We start from the raw sequence: 25,763 nt of genomic DNA, 5'->3' as shown, positions 1-25,763 counted from the left end.
TCTAAATCAGAATGCTTAACATGAAACTGCCTCTTTTATTCTTGGATCTCATTAACACAAGTTTGAGTGGCTTAATCAAGTCTTTAGTGTCTGTCACACACTGTTTGTCACTCAACACAAATTACATTTTCAACTAATAAGAATGAAAAATTCCTGGCTGTTAGAATTCTAATTATGGTAAAGCTAAAGGCCGATGATGTATGGGAAGAAATGGAATTATTTCAACAGATTTGAAGCTAACTGCTTGCTGCAAGTTTTTCTCATTAGAAAAAGCACAGCAGGAACAGGATGATACTGAACTGAAATCATACGTAAACCATCTGGTGCTAGAGATGTGAATTCTACAGTACTTGAGAAACAAGTGAACAAGGTATGCAGAAGATCTGTGTGACTTACTCCAGATTAATCTGCATGTTTATTACTTAATTTCTCATTTCTTTTTTGGGCTCAACATCACATCCAGTCAAATGAACAGAAAAACTGTGTTGTGTTTAGAATGGACATGGCATTAGTAATGAAACCGACCTCACAAGTCAGCAGCACTAAGTAGAATAGCATGCCTCTTCCGTCTTCTTTCAGTCCATGACTTCCTTCTGTGCTTGACAAACATGGACTGTTCTAGAGAACAACAGAGATATATTGTTCTTGCTTCCTGTAAGGTGATGTAAGAGCAATGCTGAATGGATTAACACTGATTCTGCATTTTGTGGAAAACTACTTTATTTAGGAAAGCATTCATTGTCGTTCTGACTGGAGCAAGAAACAATAACCTACTGTATATTGCAGATTAGCAAATATTAACTTTCCCCTTTAAATTAGTCTTTCGTTTGCTCGTCATCTTCCCACCCCATTTACCCATTCCTTATCAGCAGAAGCAAATGCCAGGCGTATCTCACTGAAAATGGGAACTGATCGACGCAAACAGAGTTCCCGAAGGTACTGCGATGACTAATTTTCCCTAACAATTCCAGAATTTATCCTTGTCCTACAGAAGTTATGGAAATCAGTGATACAGGAACAGGCACCATGCTAGCAAGTTGATTAGTACCAATCAGATCCACTTTAATGGGATGGACCTATTGATATGACACAAACATTAATATTGCACAGTGCTATGTTGCTCCATGTTGCAATGAGGAGAATGTCAGTCTGCTTTCTCAGGTGGAAAGTGGTAGAACATGAGGAAACCCCATCTCAAGTTACACCAGGGGATGTTTAGATTGGACACTGGAGAAAAATTCCTTCACAGAGAGAATGGTCAAATATTGGGACGGGCTGCTCAAGAAAGTGGCGGAGTCCCTGTCTCTAAGGTCATAGAATGGCTTAGCTTAGAAGGGATCTTAAAGATGGTGAAGTTCCACCACTCCTGCCATGGGTAGGGTTAGCAGCATCCACTGAGTCAGGCTGCTCAGGGCCTCATCCATCCTGATCTTAAATGCCTCCAGGGATGGGTCATACACAGCTTCTCTGGGCAATCTGATCCAGTGCCTCACCATCCTCTGAGTAAATAATTACTTCCTAACATCTAACCTAAATCTCCCCTTTTAGCTTAGAACCATCCCCCCTGGACCTATCATAATCAGACTGTGTACAAATTCAGTCCCCCTCCTGCTTACAAGATCTCTTCAAGTACTGGAAGGCCAGAATGGGGAGCCTTTCCTTCTCCATGCTGAACAAGCCTAGCTCCCTCAGCCAGCACTTCATAGGAGTGGGGCTCCAGCACTCTGGTCATCTTCAAGGTCCTCCTCTGGACCTGCTCTGATAGCTCCGCATCTTTCTTGTGCGGAGGGCCTCAAGAGCAGAAGATGACTATAATCTCCCAGACACTGTGTCCTTGAGAGAGAAGCAACAAAAACAGTCCTTAGCTAAATAGGAAAAGCACCTCCAGCTTTCAAGGAGCACAAGACAAGGTTGTTACCCGCCACTTCATTTTATGAAAAAACAGGTTTATCTGGATCAAAACATGTCTGCTGGTGAAAGCACGCTTTTAAATCTCAGGCAAGCCGGAACCCGTTCCATCCCGGTGGCTGCCGACTAAGCAGCACCCCCAGCTCAGAGCGCTGCCAGCAACACACCAGAATACGGAGCCGGCCGGCTTTTCCAAGACCGTTAAACAGAGCGACGCAGGGTGCTGCCAGTCGTCGCCCCATCCCCACCGCGAGTCGGGAACCACACGCGGAGCGCATCCGCAACGAGCAGCAGTCCTCGCCCGGTCCCGGGCGTCCCAGCGGAGCTCCCCTCACACACCCGACACTCCATCCCAGCACACAGCCCGGCTGCCGCTGCTGCCTTATTTGTGGCCGGAGGCGGGCCCAGAAGGAGGAGCGCGGTGCGGAGCCGCCCCCACTCGAGCTGCGAGTAGAGCCGTGCAGCTGTCGCTCGACTAAATCGGGGGCGCCTGAGAGCAGTCCCACAAGTGGTTCCTGCCCGCAAGCGAGTCGGACCCGGCGGCTGAAGGAAGAGCGAACTGCCGGCTACGCAGAGGAGAAGACGGGTTGCGGGGGGCCGCTCGCCAGGTGGTCCCTACAGGTGCGGGGGAGAAGGGAGCGGCGCGCCATGGTGCGCGCGGTGGGCGCCGCGGAAGGCTGCGCTCCTCTCCTCGCTCCCAGCTGCTGGTGTTAGGCTCCGCGGGGCAGTGCCTCGCCCCGGCCCGGCCGCCGCTCTCCTCCTGCAGCTTGGCAGCAGCGTGCTGGGATCGCTCGAGGCGAAAAGACGCGGCATGGCAGCTGCCTGACCCCGGCCGCCAGAACAGAGCCCAGGACGCGCCGCGGTGGCGGCTCGGCAGGGATGAACGACGGCGGCGAGGGGACCATCAGCTTCGCGGTGCCCGGCCCTCCGGGCGGCGGCGAGGAGGGGCTCGGCCGGCGGACGCAAGGAGCCGACGGCGGCCGTGGCTTCCAGCCCGAGTTGGCCTCGCCGTGGAGCGAGGACGCGGCCGTCGCTTGCCCCGCCGCCGGCACGGGCATCGCGGCGCGGGCCAAGGGCGCCGGGCGCCGGACGGCCGTCACCTACGTGATCAACGAGGCGAGCCAGGGGCCGCTGCTGGCGGCGGAGAGCGGCGCCCTGCAGAGCCTGCGGGAGGCGTGCGAGGTGGTGGGGGCCACGCTGGAGACGCTGCACTTCGGCAAGCTGGACTTCGGCGAGACGGCTGTGCTGGACCGCTTCTACAACGCAGGTGAGACCGCGCTGCCGCGCCCTTCCTGCTGGCGCTTATCGCCTAGCCGCTTCCCGGGCCGTGCGCGCAGCTCCGGCCGAGCCGAGGCGCGGCCCCGCGCCGCCCTCCGGCGAGAGGCTCAGTCCGGGCGGGCGGCACCGGCCGCTGTCCCCTCGCTGTGCGCCGCGGCGCCGGGCTGGGCAGCGCCTTGCGAGCGGCCGCGGCTCTCACGTCGGGAAGCAAAAGTGTGTCAGATCCTCTTTCTGTCCCTCGCTGACCCCGTTAAGAGAGGAAGCTGTCAGCGAGCGCGCTGTGAGCGTGCGGCTGTTGGCGCTGCCGACACTGGTGGCTTGTGCCAGTGGGCCAGAGATGAGCTTCACCGCAGCGGAGTGCCGGGATGCACGTTTTTGCTGAAACGCTATGGGTGAAGCGGGTGGAGCTGCGAGGCCCCGGCAGCTCGGAGAAGCAGATAGGGTGTGCAGCTTCGCAGCCGTGCTGCTGGCACAGGGGTTGGTTCCGCTGCCTCTCCGTGCTGGCAAGTTTGCGCTTCGGATATTGGCTGCAATAAAACACTTAGGATGGATGATAGATTAGCGTGAGTGCCCTGCGCTGTGTCTTGTCGCCCTGCCTGCTTTCATGGCGGTAATGTGGTAACAGCCTCGTCTCAAGGCACTGTGATCTGAGCTGGTGTGTTGTGATCCACCTGAGCCCATGTTTAGAAACAAGAACTCAAAACTTCCTCTTGCTTTTAAATTTTTTAATTAGTATATATATACATAGGATAAATGTAAAATTAAAAAAAAAAAGCTTACTACTTTACTAAAGATTTCATAAGACTAAAATTATATTAATGTCCTTTTACCATTAAAAAAAGAAATACAAGCAGGAATTTGATTTGACCTGCAATTTTCAGCTTATTTCGTAGTAAACTTCTGTTTGTAAGAAATAACTCTGGCAAATGAGCACTTAAAAAAATCTGGCTGATACTGTAGCTTTGTCATCTCCTGTGGAGGAGAGTCAAAAAAAAAAAAAGAGAAGTACCTGCACTCAGGCCCTGTGAACACAGGACTGCCCAGCATGGACATGTACATGCATGCCATTTCCCTGGAACACTGAAAGCTTTGCCTCCTGAGCTGCTGTTCAGGTCCAGGAGGTGGATGGCTTTGAAGCATGAAGTCGCGTCTTGCCTTGCAGCTCTTACACAACTGTGTCTGGAGTGAAGCTCTCAAAGGTCAGAGGAGCTGTGTCACAGTTGGAAATAGGAGGGACACAGAGCTTTAGCATAGATCCCATTCTCCCCACATCCGAATGAGATACAGGACACGTGAAACCTGAGAGTCTCACCTGGTTCCTTTTCCATCCGTCACTGGAGCTGTACCACAGTGAGGCTCACAGAGCTCAATGATGTGTGATACTGCTGTACCTCCTCTGTTTGTTAATCTCTAGTCCAAGCCATACAATAGGCGGGGTCTTGGTAGCGCACAGAGGCTTTTCTTGTGATGGAGCTTGGATTCAAAGTGGGCCCCTTTTCCTTCTGGCAGTAGGCGTCTGGCGTATAGTGCTACATAGCTGCACACTTATGTCATAGAACTGCCTATTTCAATGGCTTTCGAGCAAATTCTCTGAAGGTGAAAACTTGTTCGCTCAGTGCTGTTTGGTTATGGCAATGTAACGATACTATTGCAAAACAGGAAAATTACCTTGCTCTTCTACATTGGTAGCAAAGCTGTAAATGTGTGAAAAATGAGGAGACGTCCAGCTCAGGATGTAGGAGTTTGCATCTGCTCCCAGTGTTCTGTCCTGTCCCAGCTGTGATCCAAAACTGATGCTGTGTTGAAGCTGTGAGCTGGAGCTGATGTTTAGAAGGATCTATGAGCTTTCATGCTTGTTGCATCATATATATTTAAAAATTAATTGTTCTCCAGAAACTTAAAGCTACCAAAAAAAAATGATAATAAAGTTCCTAGGCTAGGAACAGAACAGTGTTGCAATGTAAAAGCTCTGTAAGACACAAATGAGGAACCAGTGTGAGGAACAAAACTAAAATGGTTGTGAGGAGTGTAATTGTTTCACGGTTTGATTTTGTTGTTGTTTTCATTGCCTTAACTGGGCTGTGTGGGGGAAAGCATTTGTAGATGTCAGATACATGTAAAGTCCTTCCGTATTTCCCTTCTTATCCTCTCTTGCTGTGTGCTTTCAGCAATGAAAGATGTTGTTAATAAGGGTAAAAAATGTCTGCACACTTCACTGTTTTGAGAAACCGTGGTGCATTAAGATAGTTCAGCATAGCTGAATATCAAGTAAGAATTTAGCAGTAAAAATACTTTCAATTTAGGTAATGGTCAGTTGGTTTTATTCAAGGTACCAAGTTTTACCCGACTCAGTGTAAAGGCCAGTGAAGTCATGCGAGAAAGGAATGATATGATTGCATGGAGATTTGGAAAGTCAGGCTTATTGCTATGTTTACTGAAATGGGGCAACGAATCTCTCGAGTCTTGTGATTTGTACAAACTAGCTGTGCTTTGCGGGAGGAGGATGGAGGTCATAGGTGTGGTGTAACATCTCTATCCATCGTCAGGCCTTCCCTTCTTTTATGTCTTGTTTGTACTTTGTGTAATGTAGTCTGAACTCGTGGTGATCTCTGGCAGAAGCTCACTTCATGCCTTTCACTGCTTCAAAGGGAACTTCAGGAAGTATTAAATAAAATGTAATCTGAGATGTAAATACTCATCATCCCCTCTAAATTTGGATTAGCCAGCTAATAATCTTCTTCTGCTGGCTTCAGTCAACTGATGGTGCTTAAATGCTGAGACATAATTAGCAACATGTATGACCAGTGAGTAAGTCTTAGCTACATTATATTATTTGAACCAAATATTAACAGTGAGTCTATTGTAGCATTTTGCCTTACTTGACTGCAAAGAAACTGTGTTTTAAAAACAAGAAAAACCCAACCCAACAACAACAACAAAAAACTACCTCTTGAGAAGCAAACGTTGAATCAACTGTAGTAATTGCTGAAACATTTCATACATTTCCTCTTTTCAGTAATAGTAAGGGAGAAAAGGAAAATTAGTCCAATGTCTGGCAGTGCTGTGTGTCTGGGGTTGGCCAGCTGTCTCAAGGGCTGGTTTCCTCCTTAAAGTGGATACTTCTCCCAACCCCCCCCCCCCAGTTGTAAGTTGTATTGAGCTGCTGCAGTAGGATTGAAGCTGAATTGTGTGTTTCTCTTATGTTCAGCTGTATTTCTGAAGTATTAAAGAATGTTTATAGAGTCAGTTAGAGGTGCACCAATGTGTAGTAGAGAAACTATCCACTGCACTGTGTTCTGAATGTTTATGTACACTACTTTTGTTGTTAAAGGATGCTTTTTTCTCCATTGTAATGACATGATCTGCATATCCTGTTGTTTTTTATTATTCATTGCTTGGTTAATTATGAAAACTGAGCCATAAATGAGTATGAACTTACTTAAAGTTTCTTTGAGTTTACATAAACAATTCATTTTTTTTTTTCTACCATGTCTTTTTAGGCAAATGAAATTAGGATGATTTTATTTATTTATTTTTATTGGAAACTTGTCTTTGTATTTAGTTTGTAACTTTTTCTTTTTAAGAAACTCACATTGACTACTTCTGTGCATGTTTAGAGAGATCATTTGTTCAGTGTTTTCAGGTATGCACTTCTCTTCCATGTCTAATCTGTAAGTTTAGGCTACAGAGTATAGATGTAAAATTAATTTTGGGGGGTGATTTGTCAGAATTACAGTGTCTAGCATTCTGAATTCTGTGTACAGTCTCTGGACTGAGGAGAATCTGGATTTTCTAATCTCTGTGGTCATTTGTTTTAAGATGGTTTTCAAGCTAAGCAACTTGACTTGTCTCAAAATTATCTCCCTGTGTCTATGATGTTGTGTTATACAAGGGCATTTCTTTTTCCTCAGCTTCTTACGCTCAGGTTTCATGGATCAGTGGTCCATGTTACATGGTTTGTACTGACGCTGCTGTGTAGGGATATTGAGATAATTCACCATAATAGCAATGATTAACTAAAACAGAGTTCATCAAATAACAGCAAATGGATTTAGCTGATCGTTGTGTTTCTGGAACTTGGTGTTGGTGCTTTCAGAATTCATGCAGGCTTGGACTAGGGATTCTCAGTGTCAGCTCACCAGGCTTAAAAACATACTGTGCAGTATGCCTGGGGGAAGTCTTAGCAAACAGAATGAGAAAACTTTCAGAGAGCCAGTACAGTCACTGGTGTAAAGGTGAACTTTTAAGTCAACTGCATGAAACAAGAACACTTGTTTTGCAAAGAATTCCTCTTTGAAGAGGAGTGTTTGCATCAGTGTGTAACAATCACAAAACACTCAGGGAACTTGAACCAGGTGAACCTTTATACAAGGATGTTCTACACCCAGGCTCTTTTTTCATACTTTACAGAGCTTGTGTGGATAGTAAATGTTTATAAATATACAGGCACATGAAAATGAAGTAAAGCAGTAGAAGGACTATTTTTCCTTTAGGTACTCTAGATTCCATTATGTTGTTTTTAAAGTGATTTATGGCTTTACATAAGTTTCCTGGCCGTTTTGTGATTGTTACACACTGATGCAAACACTCCTCTTCAAAGAGGAATTCTTTGCAAAACAAGTGTTCTTGTTTCATGCAGTTGACTTAAATATTTTCTCCAATTAAAAATAAGAGCCAACTTGCTACCATGTGAGCTCCGTAAAGGAGCTGGAAAAGTAGGGCCACTGAGAGACAGAGTTTAACTGCAAGTTGTGTTCTATTCCACGTTGTCTCTCAGAACAGTCAGCTTCTTCCGCATCTTACTTGCTGTACTTCCTGACTATTATTTTTCTGTTTCACTTCTCTGAATTTCATCAGACACTTCAAATGTCATGTGATCGTTCTCTGATTATTCAGCACTTGCATCCATCACGTAATTTGCTGTTTGGACACTCCCCTTAGTGCTGCTGAATAACCACAACTCTATCTGCAGCATCGCGTCTGGGAAGTCCCTGCTCGGAATGACGGTTCTCATTACGAAAGCTGATGAAATTATCTTTGTGCATTATTCTTCAGAATTGAGGGTGACTCCTAAGAAAACATAAACATCTGGTACTGTTGTCAGCAGAATTCATGTTGAAAGAACTTTGCATTTCAGCAGCACTGTGTTGCAAGTGATGAGTTGGAGCAAGAAATGCAGATTAGTAATGCTGAGGGTGTGCAGAATCAGGTTGATGATTATAGGCATGCTTTCAGGACAGATATATCAAGCTTGTGATGTATTACAAGTACAAGATCTCTGTGTCAGAATGCGTAATCTATGTTGGCACAGTTATATGGGGTTCAGAGAAGAGTGGATCATAAAGCTTCTTTTGACTCTGGATATTGAGCTCCAGATTCTGTTAGGAGGAAGCATTGGAAAGTTAAATCAGATGTGTTGGCATATCTTCAGCATAAAACAGTATTTCATTCTGAAGCTCTGGAATGTGGTCTGTGTTTAAAAAGAAGACAGATAAAAGTATATTTTGTTTATTCGTAGTTAGTACTACTGGAGAATTTCTGGATCAGTGGAAAAAATACAGGATTTGAAGCAGTGTATTCACAACACTTGCTGAACCAGCTGCAAATTTCATAACTAGGCTCCAGTATTGGTACTGTAAATATGAGCTCCATCTGGCTACCTGTCAATTGGTGATTGGAAGGCTAGTAGCCCATCATCTTCTGTTTGAAGTAGACGGAGCATGCTAGGTGGAGGGTGTGTGGCTGTGTGTGTCCCTTGAGACCTGTATTCTCTGTCAAGTTCTGTGACTGGCCTGCCATAGCAGTTTGTAGCTCTGCTGTGCAGCAGGAGCTTCCTCAGGTCTTTCCGCAGGCTGAGAGGCTTGCAGTGCATCTGGCATGCGGCCCTGGGCACAGAAACCCTGATATGGCTGGGAATTTCCAAGGACATCTGTAATGTAAATAATATTAAGAGTGTGCTCTTGCATTTAGTTCATGTTCAGGCTTTTGCTGGGTTATTACAAGTTAATGGCTGTTGAAATGCTACCTTCTGTTAAGTGCATCAGGCTAATAGCACTAGTTTTCAAATACTGTGGTGCTGTGTATTAAAGTGTCAGGAGAAGTGCACACTGTGAAATTGTTAGCGTCTCTTAAAAGCTTGTGGTGAGACATCATAAGAGAGGACATAATGAAAGTATATTTCCCAGTGGGAAAAAAAGGCTGAATGAAGCTAGGTAAATGCTTTTTGAGAGAAAGAGAAGTAAGCTTTTGGCTGATTTCTTTCTTTATTTTTTTTAATTCCCTTCTCCTACAGTGTGTAGTTCTGTAGCTCTGAACAGGATGTGCCATGCAGAAATGACTTCTGACTCTGCAACAGCCATGCTAAGAATTTGACTTCTCTTTTTCATCAGTTTCTACAGTAAGGAATTATAGAATTGTAGAATTCTAGATTCTACAGTCCAGATTTATGTTTGAAGGGACCTTTAAAGGTTATCTAGTATCATGTCCTGCTCACACAACCCACCCTCAGGACCCTGCCAGGAGTAGGGATGCCTTACACTACACTCCATCCAAAGTGGCTTTGAACTCCCTTAAAGCTGAGGCATACGCAAACTCTTTGGGCAGCCTCACCAGTGCCTAACCACCCTTGTGGTAAACTCCATCTAAATCTAGCCTTTGTCAGTTTGAAACTATAACCTCTTTTCCTATCACTAGAGGTCTCAGAGAAAAGGTGTAATCACTCCCTTGGCCTCCATATGTTTCAACGTGGCTTCTAGCTGTAGAGATTCCTCAGATGGTTCCTAACCGAGTTTTTTCCTATGATGGGAGAGACTTAACCTTGGCCTATCTTTAGTTTTAGGGACCTGAGAGATTTGGGAAGATTGATCACCAAGGAAAACTGGGGCAGTAGAATTGAATACTTTAACTGTTTCTATGTCACTGATCTCCCAACTTGTGTAATGTGTTCATCTTTGGTTTTTCTTTTTCTGATCAAAGTATCTATAGAAGCTCTTGTTATTATTATTATTTTTTTTTTTTTTACATCCCTTCCCAAGTTCACTTCTAGCTGTGCCTTGGTTGTCGTAATCCCATCCCTACATGTCTGGGCAGTGTTCCTATATTGTTTGCAGGATGTGTCTCCCTGCTTCCACTGCCTATGTGTTTCCTTCTTGTTCTTCAGTTCAGCCAGGACACAACCATATTACACAAGCATATTACTCTCCTGCTTTTCTTACCTTACTTCTTGCACTTGGGAATAAAGAGCTCTTGAGCTTGATAAGGAACGTCCTTGAAGCCAATGCCTTTTGTTTACCACATCCTTGAAGGCAGTTTCCCACAGGATTGCATTCATCAGTTTCTTAAACAGGTGGAAGTTTGCTTTCCTAAATCTATAGTTCTTAACTTTGCTCTTTGACTGGCTCATACCCCTTGAGATTGTGAATTCTTTCAGAGCATGATTGTGCCAGTTGAATTTACCACCTATTCTGACCTCCCTAATGAGATCAGTGAGCAGCAGGTCCAGTAAAGCTCCTCCTCTGGTTGGAGCCTCTGAAAAGCATGCTGTGAAAAATCTTACATGTAACAAGTTAAAGTGGAGGGTAAAAGCCTAAAGGATTGAGTAAAAATAGATAAGACCCTAGTATATAATTTAATGCCATTATCCTCAGTATTTTCTTCTTGTCTGTTGTGCTTTTAAAGAAAATTAAGCAGGTGTGTTTCAGTTTTATGGCAGTTCATTTTCTTTTGTCTCTCAGTAGAGATGAGCTGAGTAGTTAAATTGTTCTGTAGTTTTTTTAAAACTTATTCCTTTTGTTTCTGGTCCTTTAGAACAGTCTCTATTTAGAGCTTCTATATTTTCGTGCGTAGGCATCCTGCATGTTGTATTTGTATGATAAAAGCAATCAAACCACAAAAAAAGCCTCAAAGGATCAGCTATGATATGGATTTTGCACATGTGCAGTTAGTAAAAAAGAATTTGTTGCTGGGATTCTTGTCTTCACACAATAGTCTCCCTGCTTTATGTTGTCCCACAACATCTGCTGCTTATTTTGTATGGCTTTTCTGAGAACAATGCAAATATACTCAGAAATAATATTTACTAGAAAGAGAGAGGCATAAGCAGTCAGTGAAGTCATCTTGTGCAGCAGAATGTGCATGACAGCTGACACTATAATCTATTCTGATGACTGGGAATCTTCCAATAATCACTGACAGGTAAATATCTGTGAGAAGCTTGAAACTGTTTGTATTCCAGGAGAAAATGAATCTCAGGCTAAGTTTGACATACAAGAACAGACTGCTTCTTTTTAGTATATATTCCTTTTTTCCTTCAGGAACTGAATTTAATCTTTGATTGGAATGGTTATAACCTTGCTTTCAATTATCAAGAGCTGCTGATCAGCTAGTAACGGAGGCATGCCAGAGCTGGATTCTGTTCTAAATCATGTCTTCCTTAATGAATAACCTTTAGGATACATTTAGATGCAGCATGGGGCTTAGAGATTTCCCACAGACTGGCTCATTTGAAATCACTGGGAATCGGCACTCTTTCAAATCCCACAAGAAACGTACGCTTTGATTTAAGAACTAGATGCTCTTGTAAAAATTTGGCTCTCCATTTCTTTCTTATAGTGATAAAGCAAATGAATCACTCTGGGGCTTCCTTGCTGATGGCATTGGTGGATGTCTCTTGTAGAGCATGCTTTGGGTGAGTAGGCAGATACTGCTGTTAGTGCTGAAGAGAGCTATTCAGCGATGCCTTCACAAAAGGCTTATATGCAGCTCTTGCATAGAGCTTTGTATTGATCTTTTCCCCCTTTATGTAGTGCCTGCCTGATGCAGGTATAACGTTGCTTTCCGGGCAACCTTTCTGGTTCACTAGGGCCTGCAGACTGAAACCTGTAGTCTGTGAAGTTTAAAGATGCAGGAATTCAGTGTCTTCCATCACCTCCCCATGTCCCTGATGCTCTTCCGACAGAATTGCATCCTGTGAGTTGCAGGAGTGCTCAAGTCAGTTGTCTGACACTAGCACAGAAAGCCCTGCGATATGGACTAGGAAGACTTGATGATGAACCAGAAGCAAAAGAACAGCTGTAAGAATTCATTTGTGATTCTGAACCATGACTCCCATGCTTGGTATAAATGTATCCAGTTATGCTGATGCAGGAGCCAAGTGCTTTGTTTAACTCTACCATAGAAGAACACCCGTAGGTGAAAAGTTCCTATCTCCACTTTTCCACCTTCAGTACAATTTGTACAGCTACACACACTTTTAAAAGCATGATGGTGCTGTTCTTTCCCTTTAGAAGAACATCTCTGAGGGGAAATATGTTTGTGCTGGATGTGTGGCTTATTTTTGTGTTTTATTGGTTTATTGCTGCCTTTCAATGCGGTTTCTAAGATAAGGTTTCTCAGCCTTCCGGCATTAACTTTACAGATGATTCATATGAAAATGGACTGACTTTGATCTGGATGTGTGTGTTCTTACCAGTGGTTCTGCTTGCACAAGCTCACAGTAGTGTGGCACGCTGACAACAGCCGGGATTTCAGTTGTGCGTTCCATTCTATCTTCTCTTGTTCCTTGCAGCTTGTGCTGTCAGTGAAAGTGACATGTGGCATCTGCAGGGAAGGGCAGAAGCCATTTGCTTCTTGAATGTAAACCTTGTCTTCCAGCTCACAGTTGGGAATAGGAAGTTTTTTGTTAGGTGGCTGGTATGAAGAACTGGGAATCCTTCCAAGTCTCCTCTGGAGTGGAATTTGTTCAGTTGAAATACCATCAGAATTCCTGGGTCAAATGCAATTAAAAAAAAATAATAAAAAAAAAAATTAGTGATACTGTACTGATTGCTTTAAGTGGAAAATAAGTGTTTGTTACCTGTGTAAATAGACTGAAATCTTATTTATTTGTTATTTCTTTTGTTTTCTGCAGAGCTGAAGTCCATTGGTAATCCATAGGTAGTAAATACACTTACTAAGGTACCTGAAGTCCTTTACCATGTAGTCTCTTACAAGTATCTTCTGTGACCTTCTGTGACTGATGTGTAGTAACTGCTTGCTTTAGTTTATGGTGATGATGCTAATTTAAGATAAAGTTTATTGATAAATAATATACTAATATTGAATAAACTTGTTTCAAGACTGTATTATTTTACTGTAGTGAAAAGCCCGTGCCATTCTGTGTTCCACAACTGCTGAGTGTACACTCTTTAAAGAAAGGAACAGATCTTTGTAAACATTTATTTATCAATTCATTTATTTTGAGACTGTGTAACTGGAAAAGCCTGGTGATTTCATTGTATTTCTGCTGGAGTTTATTTTATTCCTTTCATGTCTCTCAGGGTTGTCACTTAAATTGAGAATTTTCCAGATTTGTTGACCAAGAGTAATAACTCTGGGTGTAGAGTGCTGCATGTATGTAATGTGTGAAAGATCACAACCCAAACCAGAAAAGTGATGCTTTCAAAATATCCTGTAAAATTACAGCGTTGCAGTGGCTCTGAGTTGTATGGGAGGTTCAAGTTGGATGTCCAGAAAAATTTCTCCTTGGAGTGGTGAGGTATTGGAGTGGTCTCTCCAAAGAGATGGTGGAGTCACTGTTCCTGGTTGTGTTCAAGAAACATGTAGATGTGGTTCTGACATTGTTTAGTGGGCATGGTGGTGATGGGTTTGTGGTTGGACTAGATGATCTTAGAGGTCTTTTCCAACCTCAGTGATTCTGTGGTTCTGCATCTGTGCTGTACAAAGTAGGATGATGATTATTTAAGTTGAGGGACTTCAGCCCTTGTAGAGGGCCATACATTTTTTCGAGCTGCAGTTCTGCTGAGAGGAAGAAAAAAAAAAAAAAAAGGGTTTTAAAGAATCGCTCTTCTCTTGAGAGCACGCTGATGCAGGGCTGTCATCTTTGAGGAAGTGCTAGGATCTTGCAGCATCACCTATTTCTGATCTGTTTATGTGGGATTGTATTACTTCTTATCCCTAGATCAGAGTGAGCACAGGACTGTTCCTATTCCACTCTATATCACAGAGCCAAGGCAACACCTGTTACAGCCACACAAGACCATTTCCTGTGAAGTCTGAACTTCGTATGGCATTGCTGAATCCAGCCGTAAACTCTGTAAATGAAGAGAGACAGGGAGACCCTGTAAATTCATGAACCTTTCCACTTCTGAAGCCGCTGACATGATTGGAGGTGGTGATGAGTGATGTACAGCGGGTTCTAGGCAACCTTTTTCCCTCTCATGGGCCTGGTATGAGTGGCACTGCCCAGGGTCAAGACTGCATGATGGAGCCGTGTCCTGCTGGGCTAGTAGCTTACTGCTGGACTTGGCTGGGGGTTTATGGCAGAATTCTCTGTTTGCTTGTAAGCTGTCAGTGTCTCAGTGGATGTAGTTGCCACTGAGGCTTGTAGTGAATCTTTGCACTTTTTTTTTTCTTTTCTTTGAGGCTTAATAGCAGAAGTTCCTGGAGTTCTTTAATTGTGAGGCAGTTTTAAATTGGTTTAAATATCTCAAAACATGTGAGTGTATTTCACAATTTTGAGGAAAATGAAGGAAGTGTTAAAGTACATATTCTGAAAATGTTCCACAAAAAGAAGAAAGGAAATAAGAATTTTTGCCAGTAATTCTGTTAGCAGAACCCATGATCTTCCTTTTCCAACTCATGCAAAAGGGCCAAAATGCAAAAAAAGCAATAGGAAAACGAACTAAAATAAAACGAGAGCTTCTGTAGCACACCCTGCTAGATGGGTGTGTAATTGGAAAACTTCCAGTCCCTTTTGTTGCTTAACTGCTTGCATTTTGGCCTGTTTTCTGCAGTGTCCCAGAAGTGCCTCTGTTTTGAATGATCAGTGTTGACAACCTGATGTTTTGTCTCTCTGTTCAAGCACTTTAAGAAAGGCTCTAACGGAAAAAATTCCTGGTAGGCAGACATCCCAAGTCTGCTTGGTGGATTTCAGTTTATGCTTTGACTACTTACAAATCAGCAAGTGCCTGTCTTGAGGATTTAATTCAGTTCAGAGGAAATTATTTATTCTGAATTGAAACTATTGCTTTAGAGCTACTGCTGTGGTAACTTCTAGCAGTACTTCTGCAGCAGAACTATATCAGACTGCCAGCACTAAAATGCATGGTTAACATGGCATATTTTCAAGTAATCTTTAATGGTGGTAAGGAAATAAGTACAAATAAGGCAGCAATCACTGTGGTATACATATCAATGTTGGAAAAGGTGATTATCCTCTGAAGAGGATTTTGATGCCTCTCTCTGGTTGCTGCAGTAAGTACAGAAGTCTATTGTAAAATTCAATTTTGCATGGACTTTAATCTTAGGCTGTTAGAAAAGGGAAAATACTCTATCCTTTAAAGGTGCAATCCCATGGCTGCTAAGTGAATAAAAAACTGTATCAGCATACCTCTGTCTTGCATTGCTTTTGGCACTCATGGAATTTCATGGTGAGGTGCGTCAGGGAGCTGACCTCACTGACAGCTAGCTCTTATTTCTTTTCAGTTAACTTTCAGTCACATCAGCTCTCCGAGCTGACTCACTGCATTACAGCATGAGTTCCAGGGGACAGGCCAAAAGCAGGACTGCAGCAACCTGAGTTGAGATTGCCTGAAGGTGTGGTTTCTTGTTATTCTTCATCTTGTCTCGTCGTGGGTTGCCTCATATCCTTTCCTCTTCCAGTAAGGGTGGCTAAGGTGTGTATTTCATGTTGGCTATGCTGGCTGTTTGTGCTCTTAGCCTGATGTTTTTCAGAAGCTTTCAGTTTTCTGGGTTTTGGTCCAGGTTGGAAGAAAAACTTGCAGATGTCCTACCAGCTAAGAGTTCAGAGATTCAGGCAAACTGAAATCTGTGGCTCTGTCTTTGTTAGCAAATCAGACTACCTGTGGACACAAGAATTCAGTTGCCTCTGCTGTTAGAAATCTTCCTGTGTGCTTTTGACCTGGGGCAACTGCTGTACTCTCAGTAGTGATCATGATAGCCAGTCTGAAGGCAGCAAACCGAGGTTAAGAGGAAGATGTAGAATGTTCCACACCAGTGACTCCTCATGCAGGAGTGTAGTCCAAGGCATGTTTGATCAGCATTCTTTCACTGGCCTTCTAGTTTAGGTGCAACGCTTGTGTTCCTTTGAGGAGATCTGAAGCTTGTATTGATAGCTGGGGTCTTGCAGAGTTGCTGTTCCATATGCATTCCATAGAGATGGGTTAAAGCACTTATGTCTCTGAATATATAATTCCAGCAGACAACCTGGCTTAAAAATTCACTCTTCTGGTTGTAGCACTTCACTTATATGACGGACAGTGAGCAGCCATTGGGAATCTTAGGCCTCAATAGCCATCAGGTACATAATCTGCTAATATGTACTGTCTGTAGGAAAGGAATATTTCCAAAATCTTCTGTTAGAATTAGATTGCAAGTAAAGCCTATGTCATTTCCAGCAGGGATCATAAATCACTTAATACCTGGACATAACATACAAAAGTCTTGACCAAATATGATGTAAGAAAAAAAACTATTTTCCATTTTACTATATTTGGGCTTTCAATAAAAATGTAAGGCAGAACTGAGAGAGCACCTCTCTGCCTTTCTTGACAGAAGATAATATATTTTTCAGATTAGTACTACAGAGCAGCAATATTACATTGGAATTAGTTATGTTGTCAAGCCTTTGGTGCAGAAAATGAAGAAACTGAGAAATGAGAACTGTGGAGTTAGGGTTAACAAAGATGTTTCGGGAGCTTAATTTGGACTGATTTGCTCAATGCTGGTAAAACTGGTCTATAAATTTTGTAGTTTAACATGTTGGCTTTGCATCCAGGTATCTTCGGACAAATCTAAGTATTCCTAGAAGGAAATTGGGAATACTCAGGGAATTCCTAGAAGCTGGTTACTGTGATAAAAATGAGTGAGTGAGTTGTGGCTGTCACTTATTTATTTATTAATTCCCCCAATGTTTCTGATATTTCTTAATCCCGAGTGCCTGACTGATTCTCATCTTTTAGAAGCTTAAGAGAAGGCTGACACAGCGGAATTAACATTAGCACTTACAAATGCAGAATAAGATGCATTATTTTGTCAGCTGTGCCAGCTATCTAGTTTGCGTAATACTGAATTTATATTTCATTGGCAATTATTCAGACTTTCATATGTGTAGCTTTCCTATTCATGTTAGTGACTGTTCCAGGAAAAACATAAATCTGTTTTTTTGCATAAATGGCTGTTATCTTACCAGTTCATCAGTTGAGCCTGAGTGGAGTTCAAAGCCGAGGTTGAATCTTGCAGTTAGATCTTGCATTCTGAGTTATTGCAGTTTATTCGTAACAAGCCGTTTAGAATATTAATTGAATCCAGAAATTATTTAGGATGAGAACGTTTGTATTAAAACTTTATATAGAATAAAGGATTAGATTAAGGACTACTGATCTGGCATTTGGAACTGATGGATTCATGAGCTTCATCTGGTAATATCTCCTAGGTTCAGGAGTGAGCTTGCTAGCCTGGGATTTACAGTCTGCTATGATTATGGTAACCTGGCTGTTAGATTGGTTTGTAGTCAAAATGACAGCATGGTATTATAGAGTAGATTTAGTCCAGATTGGCTTGTTTTAATGTGTTGAGTATGTTTGTTTGTTTTCTCAAATAAAATGATTGCATTCCTGTTTTTTCTATTCTTTTGTTATTTGTTTTTACTCAAAAAGGTAGTGTCGTGTCAGACCTTTTAAAATGCATAAGCATGTTTGAAATTATGGTGATAATTTTGTTTCAGAAACTGTTCTGGAACAATGCCTTTTTCTTTTTCTTCTCTAAACGTTGAAGTCAGCAGTATGGTAGGTTGGTGAATGTCTGTGTATAAATACTCCAGAATTAAGTTCAGCACTTATAGCGTTCTGAGCATTTTATTTCAACGTTTCTTCCATCAGCTGCAGTGCTGGTCGTTTGTATTTGTGGGTAATGTATCTGCTTGTGGATTTCATCTGCAGATGATAAGGCACTTCGGGGGACAAACAGCAAGCTTGCCAACTTAGAGAGAGTGCAACCAGAGGAGTAGGGAGTAACATGACAGAGAGAGACTTTCCTGACATGCCTCCCCAGAGCACTGGTCACAGCCCAGGCTGCCGGAGTTCAAGATGCATTTGGACAGCACTCTCAGACTGAGAATTTGAATTTTGGGTGGTGTTTTGTGGAGCCAGGTGTTGGACTTGATGATCCTTGTGGGGCCCCTTCCAAGTCAGGATATTCTGTGGCTGCCTGAGGTTTGGCAATAGACTGCAGATAGAGATGAGGGGAGCATTCAGATTTCCTGAATGAGCTGTCCACTAGGTCACATCTGCTTCAAGTGTGATGGTTGATTTAGATATGATTAATTACTGTTCAGTTAAGGATAAATGAGCATCTGTAACTTTTAACATCAAATCAGAAGGGAAGAAGTTTTAAAAATGGAGTGGTTCAATATTAGATTCTTCTGCAATCATTCAAAATCAGTATTGTGGCAAAATGAAAGCAACTTCTGGTAAAGGTTGCTTTCCTTTGGAGGAAATGTTTGAATATTTGTGTGCTCATATGGAGAGTAACAAAGCAGCAGAAAGTCAAGGCTGTCCTTTTTGCTCTGCAACTGAGTTGAATGAGAATGAAATCATGGCTGTTGGAGGCTACTTGGAGTTACCATTGGTAAAGCCAAAGGCAGACTTGCTTATCAGACCTGTTTAATCTAGCTTTGCAGCAATTAGCAGCCATGGTGTCAAATGTTAAGAATTCAGCTCAGATGAGTCATATCCGTTTTCTGCTGTGGGATGCAGTGGTGCAGTTACTTGTGAGGGTGGGCAGTTAGTGCTGTCTTGTTGGCATGTTGATGGAGAGTGCAGTAGCAGTTTCAGGTAGGTAGTATTTTCTAGTGAGCTATTTTTTAGTATTAGTTTGCAGGTTAATAGTTGCTCCTTGGGAAATTTGAGCATGGAAAAAAAGCCAGAAACTGAAATAACTTTTTGTATACACACATTTTTTGCCCCTCGCTCCCACTTCTTTTGGTAGTGCAACCAGCATTTATGCTGGTTATTATGCTTTGTCCTCCTCAGTAAGAAGGAGGCTTAAATTTATTAATCTACTCCTTCTTTACTGACTCCTCTCACTATACCACTCTTACCTCTAACAGATGTGAAACATGAAGGGTAACTATGTGAGCAGTCATATTTGACTAAAGCGGAGTCATATCTCGAATTCTGAGTCTAATTTCAAACTTGATCTACATAAAAGAGTGATGAGATGCAGCAAATTTGGAGGGGCTTGGATGGATCTCTGTGCTGGGAGTCAGATGTGCTAGTTCTGATAAAGCTGCTGTGCTTCTAGTTCCGAAAATCCAGCTTAATTAAGAGGCTGGATCAAAATCAAAAACCTGGAAAAGCTAATCTAAGTCAAATTTCCAGTTTTTCCTGAGTGTTGCATTTTATTTTAGTTAAAGTACAAAAAATTAAAAATAAAAATTATGATTATTGATCTGGAACCCGTGAGAGACTTTGTAGCTAGCAGCAACGATTGCACTGTAAGCTGACTCTTACGTCTGTAATTGTATCCCTGGCTGGAACTTCCTTTCGTTCTGCCGGCGGTAAGTCCCTCCTCCTTGATCGCTTACTAATGAGGCTGTTTACATTTTTAAAAGGATTTGAGGCCTCCGTATCTCAGGGCGAGGATTGCGTAAGTCCACGCGGCGGAGAGCTGTGCAAAACGGGACAGACTCAGACAAGATCTGTAAATTGTGATGGCAGTAAGTGGTAGCACCATATGCTGAATTAGTGATGTGTGTTAGTTTCTGTTGGAGGTTTGGTTGTTTAAATTCTGCATGCTTCAAAGTAGAGTCATCACTAGACTTGAGATGTTGTTTTCTGCGTGAAGTAGATCTTTCTGTGCAGTGTTTTTGCTGGAACTTGAGGGATATTCCAAATTAAGTTGGACCAGGTTTGTGGTGTTTGCTGTGCCATTTCTCCACTGTGGTCTGGAGTAACTGTTCTCTCTGTGGTTAAGTGCTGGAGGCGTTAGAAGGGACTCTGATTTTTCTTTCTTACTTTGCAAGAAGAGCTGCACGCAGAACTTGTGCTTGCAACTTACAGATCTGTGGGATCTGACCAAACCCTGATGGTCATGTTTGACTTGTGAAGACTTTGTGCTGCTGCTGGTGGAAAAAGCAACCTAGCTGTAGTTTTCTAATAACAGGAGGAAGAAAGTGGCAGTGGTGGACTCTCTCTTTCTCTCTCCCCCCTCAGCCCTTTTTCCTTTCTAAAAGAAAGAGCTAGAAATTGCTAAGGTATAAAAGAGGGGAACAGAATCAGTGATATGTATTCTAGTTTTTCAAGGATTTCTTTGAAATTGGTCATAAGCTTTGTAATATAAATAGTATTTTGAATTTTAAAGGGACTATTTTTGAACGTCATTTGGTAAAACAAATAAGGGGAGAGTAGGCTACGTACTTAGGCTACATACATTTATTACAATGTCTTTGCTAGAGATGGTGAATTTATTTTTGTGGCTGTAGGGAAAGAACACTTTGCTACCTGGAAAACTGTGAGCAATAAGGCACTTGAGAATATTGGTTTACTGTGAGCAATATTGGCTAGTGCAGTCACTAGACAGATTGTAAAAACAAATGAATGGACAAAGACTCAAAGGGAATAAATGCTGGACATGCTCATTTTCTAGTCTGTTATGATGCATAACAGAGGTTACAAGTATTGTGATTAAATTTCTGAGAACTTTATGGGAGAAATAAAATAGAAAAGACAGTGTTAGGAATTAGAAAGAAAGAAATAGAAGAACTAGAAAAGTCACTTGCTGTATGAATCTATGGTGTTGTATCTTCATTATCACCTGCATTTTTGCTTATCTTGTTTCAAAAATGAATTTGTAATTTGGCCAAGGAGACAGACAAGATGAATGAGGAGGATTGTCAGAAGCATTCATGGTGGTTGTTTTTTTCTATACAGATGCAAACAATAGATATGTCCTCTTCAGAAAGAAAACAAAGGGAAATATGACGTAATGCAAGATTAGGAATGAGAAGGAAAGAACTAATGACAAACAGTTACTCATTTTTAATTTCTGTCCTTCTACCTCACCTGCAAGCAAGATTAGAAGAAGCTAAAGGAAGTACTTTTCCATGTAAAGACTAAGTCAAGTTGTTTATCTCATTGGTGTAAGCTGTTGTGGATGTGAAAAGTATTGGTTTCAGAAAAAGACAAAAATAATTGGGGCATAAGTTTGGTGAGACGTGTTATGAATGATAGACTCCATGTCTGAATGACTCAAACTCTTTAGACTGTTGAATTTCTGAGGGCTTTAAAGACGTACCAGGTGGCTCTGCAGTTGCTCTGTTTCTTTTTTTTCTTCTCTGATTATTGTTGTTGATAGTGGTAGAGATGAGATGCTGGACTAGATGCGCTTCCTAATCTGGCATAATATGATTATCCTTAAGGCTAAAATGGCACTCTTCATTCAGAGATGATGTTAACTAGTAAATTTTCTAACTAATTTGCTACAGAAATGAGGTTGTAAATGTTATGCAGAGGTAGATGCAAATGTGAAGACCGATGTCAAGTGACTGCCATTAAAGACAGGTGGGAGTAGATAATCAGTTAATTTAACCTTATTCACAGAAGCACACCAGTTTATCCTATCCAAGGAAATGGCATCATTCTGGCATCTGAAATAGAAGGAAGGCTGTCCATAGACGTATATTGACTCTTGTATGCTTTCTGTATACACTACTGCATTATAGTGGCTGATCTCTTCAGTTCCGTAACTGTGGAGCTCCAAGAGCTTTAGGGCCCCAAGAAACCTGATCTAGTGGTGGCAGCCCTGCCCATGACAGATGATCACTAAGATCCTTTCCAACATGAGCCATGCCGTGATTCTGTCAGGAGGTTACCCCTGGAACAGCAAACCTTGTTTCATTTGTGGATGACTTTCAAAGTGAAGAAAGTTAATTTGATGTTTAATCTCTTTTTTTTCTTTTTTCTTTTTTTTTTTTTTTTTTTTTTTTTTTTCTGATGCACGAGGGGAGTTTTTTGCAACTTGGAATTGGGATCTGTAGAGGAGAAGCAAGAGGAGGAGGATTGACTGTTGGGTATAACCAGGAAGACTTCCCTGAATGTGCTGAGACCTTATAGGTACTTGAGCCTTCTTGTGCCCAGGCTCTGCAAGGGTGAGGAAGTCCCCAGAGAACTTTGACACACACTTTTCACAGCTGTGTTTCTGCCAATTACATCTTTCTGCTAAAAGTGTTGCCTGTAGGTATGTTGAAGGTGGATAAAAGCAGTACAAGGAAACACAGTTGATACAGTTGTTGTGTGTAAAGTATATATACTTATCACGTCTCTTTGGTGTTAGATCTCTGGATATTTTGCTCTGAGATAATTTTCAGCCAGTAGGAATTGAAATGTTTGTTTTTAAAAGTTCTTATCAGTAAGCTGCTACCTCTGCCCTTCAGTAACTATCTTACTGTTGATTCAAGCAGAAAGAAACTGACTTACAAAGAGTACTTCTGAAGGCAAAATCCATCATTACACCTCCTACAGCATAACTGTCTTATAACTTGGGTTTATGAGGAATGTTTTGTACATGGTGCTTCTAGGAACTAGGGTGAGGGGGAAAAGGCATGATGCAATCCCTCATTTATGCGAAAACAGACTGAAAGTATGTCAGAGACGTCCAGAACATGCAGGACTAAAAGCACTTCATGGAGCATTTTGTTTTACTTTTGTGCAATTTGCTTTCAGTGCTGAAATGAATCTCTGTGGTTGAGAATGGCCTGAGCAAATTTTCCACTTTTATTTTGAAAAAAAAAAAACCAAAAACTTGGAGAAAGGGAACTTTCTACCTGTTTTCATTTATCAGCTGCAGCTAAGAGTATTTTCTTAATAGGTGTTTTTTGACTACTTCATTGTGAATATTAATTCTTCTATTTCATGAAAGCTTTTCTAACGTACAGTCAAAATGTATGAGAGCTGACCTACGTGCACAGACTGCAGGAATTACCTGCAAGGTAGATACTGGAGAAAGAGCATTCCCATTTTAATTGATTTAAGCATAAGTAAATTGTTACATGCTTTAAACATAGAGAAAACGAAGTCAGCATTCTGTGTGGTGAAGTCCAAAGCAGCAGCACAGTATGCTTTTTGTTAAGTGAGTATATTCAGTGTAGCATGGTTTGCAAAAACAAAAAGGGGCAATGCAAATCACAGAGGAATGCAGGGTTAACAGGGGTTCTGCTAATCCACCTTGAACTCCAGGCAGATGAACTTGCTGCCTTGTGAGTGTCAGACAGGGACCTTTGCTGTTTTTCATGTGAAGCTCTCTTTCACACAGGACAGAACATGGATTCTTTTTGTAATGCTGTACACTACTGGCTCATTCATTCTGTGGCTGCTATCAATTGCAAAGTCTTCCCTTCTTCCCACATGGTGTAAGCAGACTTATGTGATTTCAGCAATCCTAAGCATAGAGTACAGTAAAGAATCGCATTGTTTTCAGTCTCCCAAATCAATTCCACTCCTTTCCTTCAGGGTGCTTCCCAGATTAGTGTCATAGAAAAAATTTAGCAGTGTTGACATACAAATCAGGAATGCAAACATGCGCCTGCACAGATCCTTGTGATAAGGTGCTGCAGTTTGGCACTGTATCATTGGTCAATACTCTTGTCCTATAAGGAAGAATAGGGTGTTTTTGCTAAACTTGGAGTTTATTTTAAAATGCTCAAGAGCAAAACGCAAAAAGTAGTAGTGAGCAGTTTAAATTCCCGAGCTGTGAGTCCATCCCTAAGGACAGACAGCACAGCATATTGCCAGCTCAGTAATTATGATCCAAGGCTTTTAGATGAAGCTACTCAGGCAGATTTATTTATTTTTTTTGAACAGAATATGAATCGCTATGGTTACTTTGCTGAAGAGCTGTTGAGAATGTACTTCCTTTTTGGGTCAAACCTATTTAGTAACATTTGTGCATTTGTAAGAGATATTGGTGTTTACTATTAGAAAACGTGGCATGTGAGACTTGCTAAGCCCTTGGGCGTTTTTTTTCTCAGACAGGGTCTTTTTGTTCCTGGAAAAACACTGAATGCTACAGCAAAGGAGTAGCAGTTTGTTTTCTTGGGACCAGTGGTGAGAACCAGAAATGCTAACTGTATTCTATACCTTTCATTCAGATTGGGATTGGGGCCTTAAATTCTCAAATATTGTATCATTTATGACATTTTCTCTTTATGATGGGAATGGTTTCTTGAGTAAGTAAAGACACTTAAATAAACACATTTTTTACATGCTTTTGAATACTTCTGTTCCCACATTTGGAAGCATGGGAAGATCCCCTTTTTATGCATTCCAGCTGTTGTTCTTCATACTCTTAAAATATTATGTATATATTTTTCAATCTGTGCTCACTGCTTAGGGATTTTCTATGTTTACACCATATTTGGTATGACTAGGGAGTTACCATTTCTCAATCATGAGTTGAAAATAATATTGTAAGAAATAATTCTACTTCTTTGGATTAGAAACACTTTTGGATTTTTTATCAGCTTAACAAACAGAACTCTGCCCAGCTTAGGGGACTGAGACACATTGTCTCTGTCTGGCTTAGCCTTGCAGTTTGGCTTTGCCCATCTTTGAGGCAGCCCATATTTCTGATAGAACCTGTGGAAAAACAAACAATGAGTAAGCTTCTTCATAGAAACCTGAAAGGAGCAACTAAACAGAAGAGCTTTCAGATAGCAGGGAGATACCTAAAAAAAAATTGCTTCCAGGAGATGTGTGCTACTTACTAAAAGAAGCTTTAAAGTAACCCCCATAAGGTGGCTTTGTCAAGAGGAAGAAGGAATGGAACGGTGCCCTTTGAAAGGACAGCTTATGCTCAAGTGGTAAGGAAACATGAAAGAACATGAACTGTGGCAAATGTAATGTAAGCCTTTACAAGGCAATTTCCAAAAGAGTTTGAGAAATACTTGCTGAAGTCAGATCTGAGCATTCTCAAATGCTTCGCCAACAGGGAGCAAGGTAGGGATCCTGTGCAATCAAGATTGGAAAGGAAAAATTGAGAAAGATGCAGCTTTCCTGCTATGATCCTTTGAAAGACTTTCATTAAGGGGATTAGTCTGAGGAACTGACTTAGATTTAAGTTGCTAGGAGAAAAGGCTATAAAATAAGCTGATAAAATAAATAGTAATGACTTATAAAAGCCCGTGCATTGATGTCTCCTGCTCTAAACTCCTTTAAAAAGCTCCAAGCTCCAGTTAAAAGATATGGCATTGTTATTAATGGTGTGTGGCTTCTGACTTCAGTGGGTGTTGTCACAGTAGGAAAGGGAGACAGTAATATCAGTAGAAAAATGGGCTGAAAGTACAAATAAAAAATAAATCTCATAGACATACAGATAAAATCGGGCAGTAGGGAAGAGCTGACCTAGCTTTTTTGTAGAGGTAAGTCAGACTTCAATATTTTCCAAGTGTTTCTTTGTGAGACTGTATATTTGAATGTCAGAAAGCTTTAGACAAGGTCCTTGACCAAAGTTGTTTAAGAGATAAAACAACTGGAGCTAAAATATTTATTCCCCTTGAAATAGTT

The 25,763-nt window shown here is 41.7% G+C and overlaps 1 protein-coding gene across 3 annotated transcripts in view; it reads left to right on the top strand.

The window, feature by feature from the left end:
* The first annotated feature begins 2,349 nt into the window (after window positions 1-2,349).
* The window catches only part of MAP3K5 (mitogen-activated protein kinase kinase kinase 5), a 93,327-nt gene continuing 69,913 nt past the window's right edge, over window positions 2,350-25,763 (top strand). Inside the window, exon 1 of one of the 3 annotated variants that reach the window (XM_052674551.1) lies at window positions 2,350-3,175. In XM_052674551.1, the coding sequence (XP_052530511.1) occupies window positions 2,788-3,175 (388 nt within the window). In that variant the 5' untranslated portion in view covers window positions 2,350-2,787. Of the gene's footprint in view, window positions 3,176-19,776; window positions 19,922-25,763 lie in introns of those variants that run through there. The other 2 variants (XM_052674533.1, XM_052674544.1) reach the window with 2 other exon arrangements.

This window comes from Tympanuchus pallidicinctus, unplaced genomic scaffold (assembly GCF_026119805.1).
Source record: "Tympanuchus pallidicinctus isolate F22 unplaced genomic scaffold, pur_lepc_1.0 scaffold1, whole genome shotgun sequence".
NCBI lineage: Eukaryota > Metazoa > Chordata > Aves > Galliformes > Phasianidae > Tympanuchus > Tympanuchus pallidicinctus.
The sequence above is the reverse complement of the archived record's forward strand: the minus strand, read 5'-3'. Positions and strand labels throughout refer to the sequence as shown.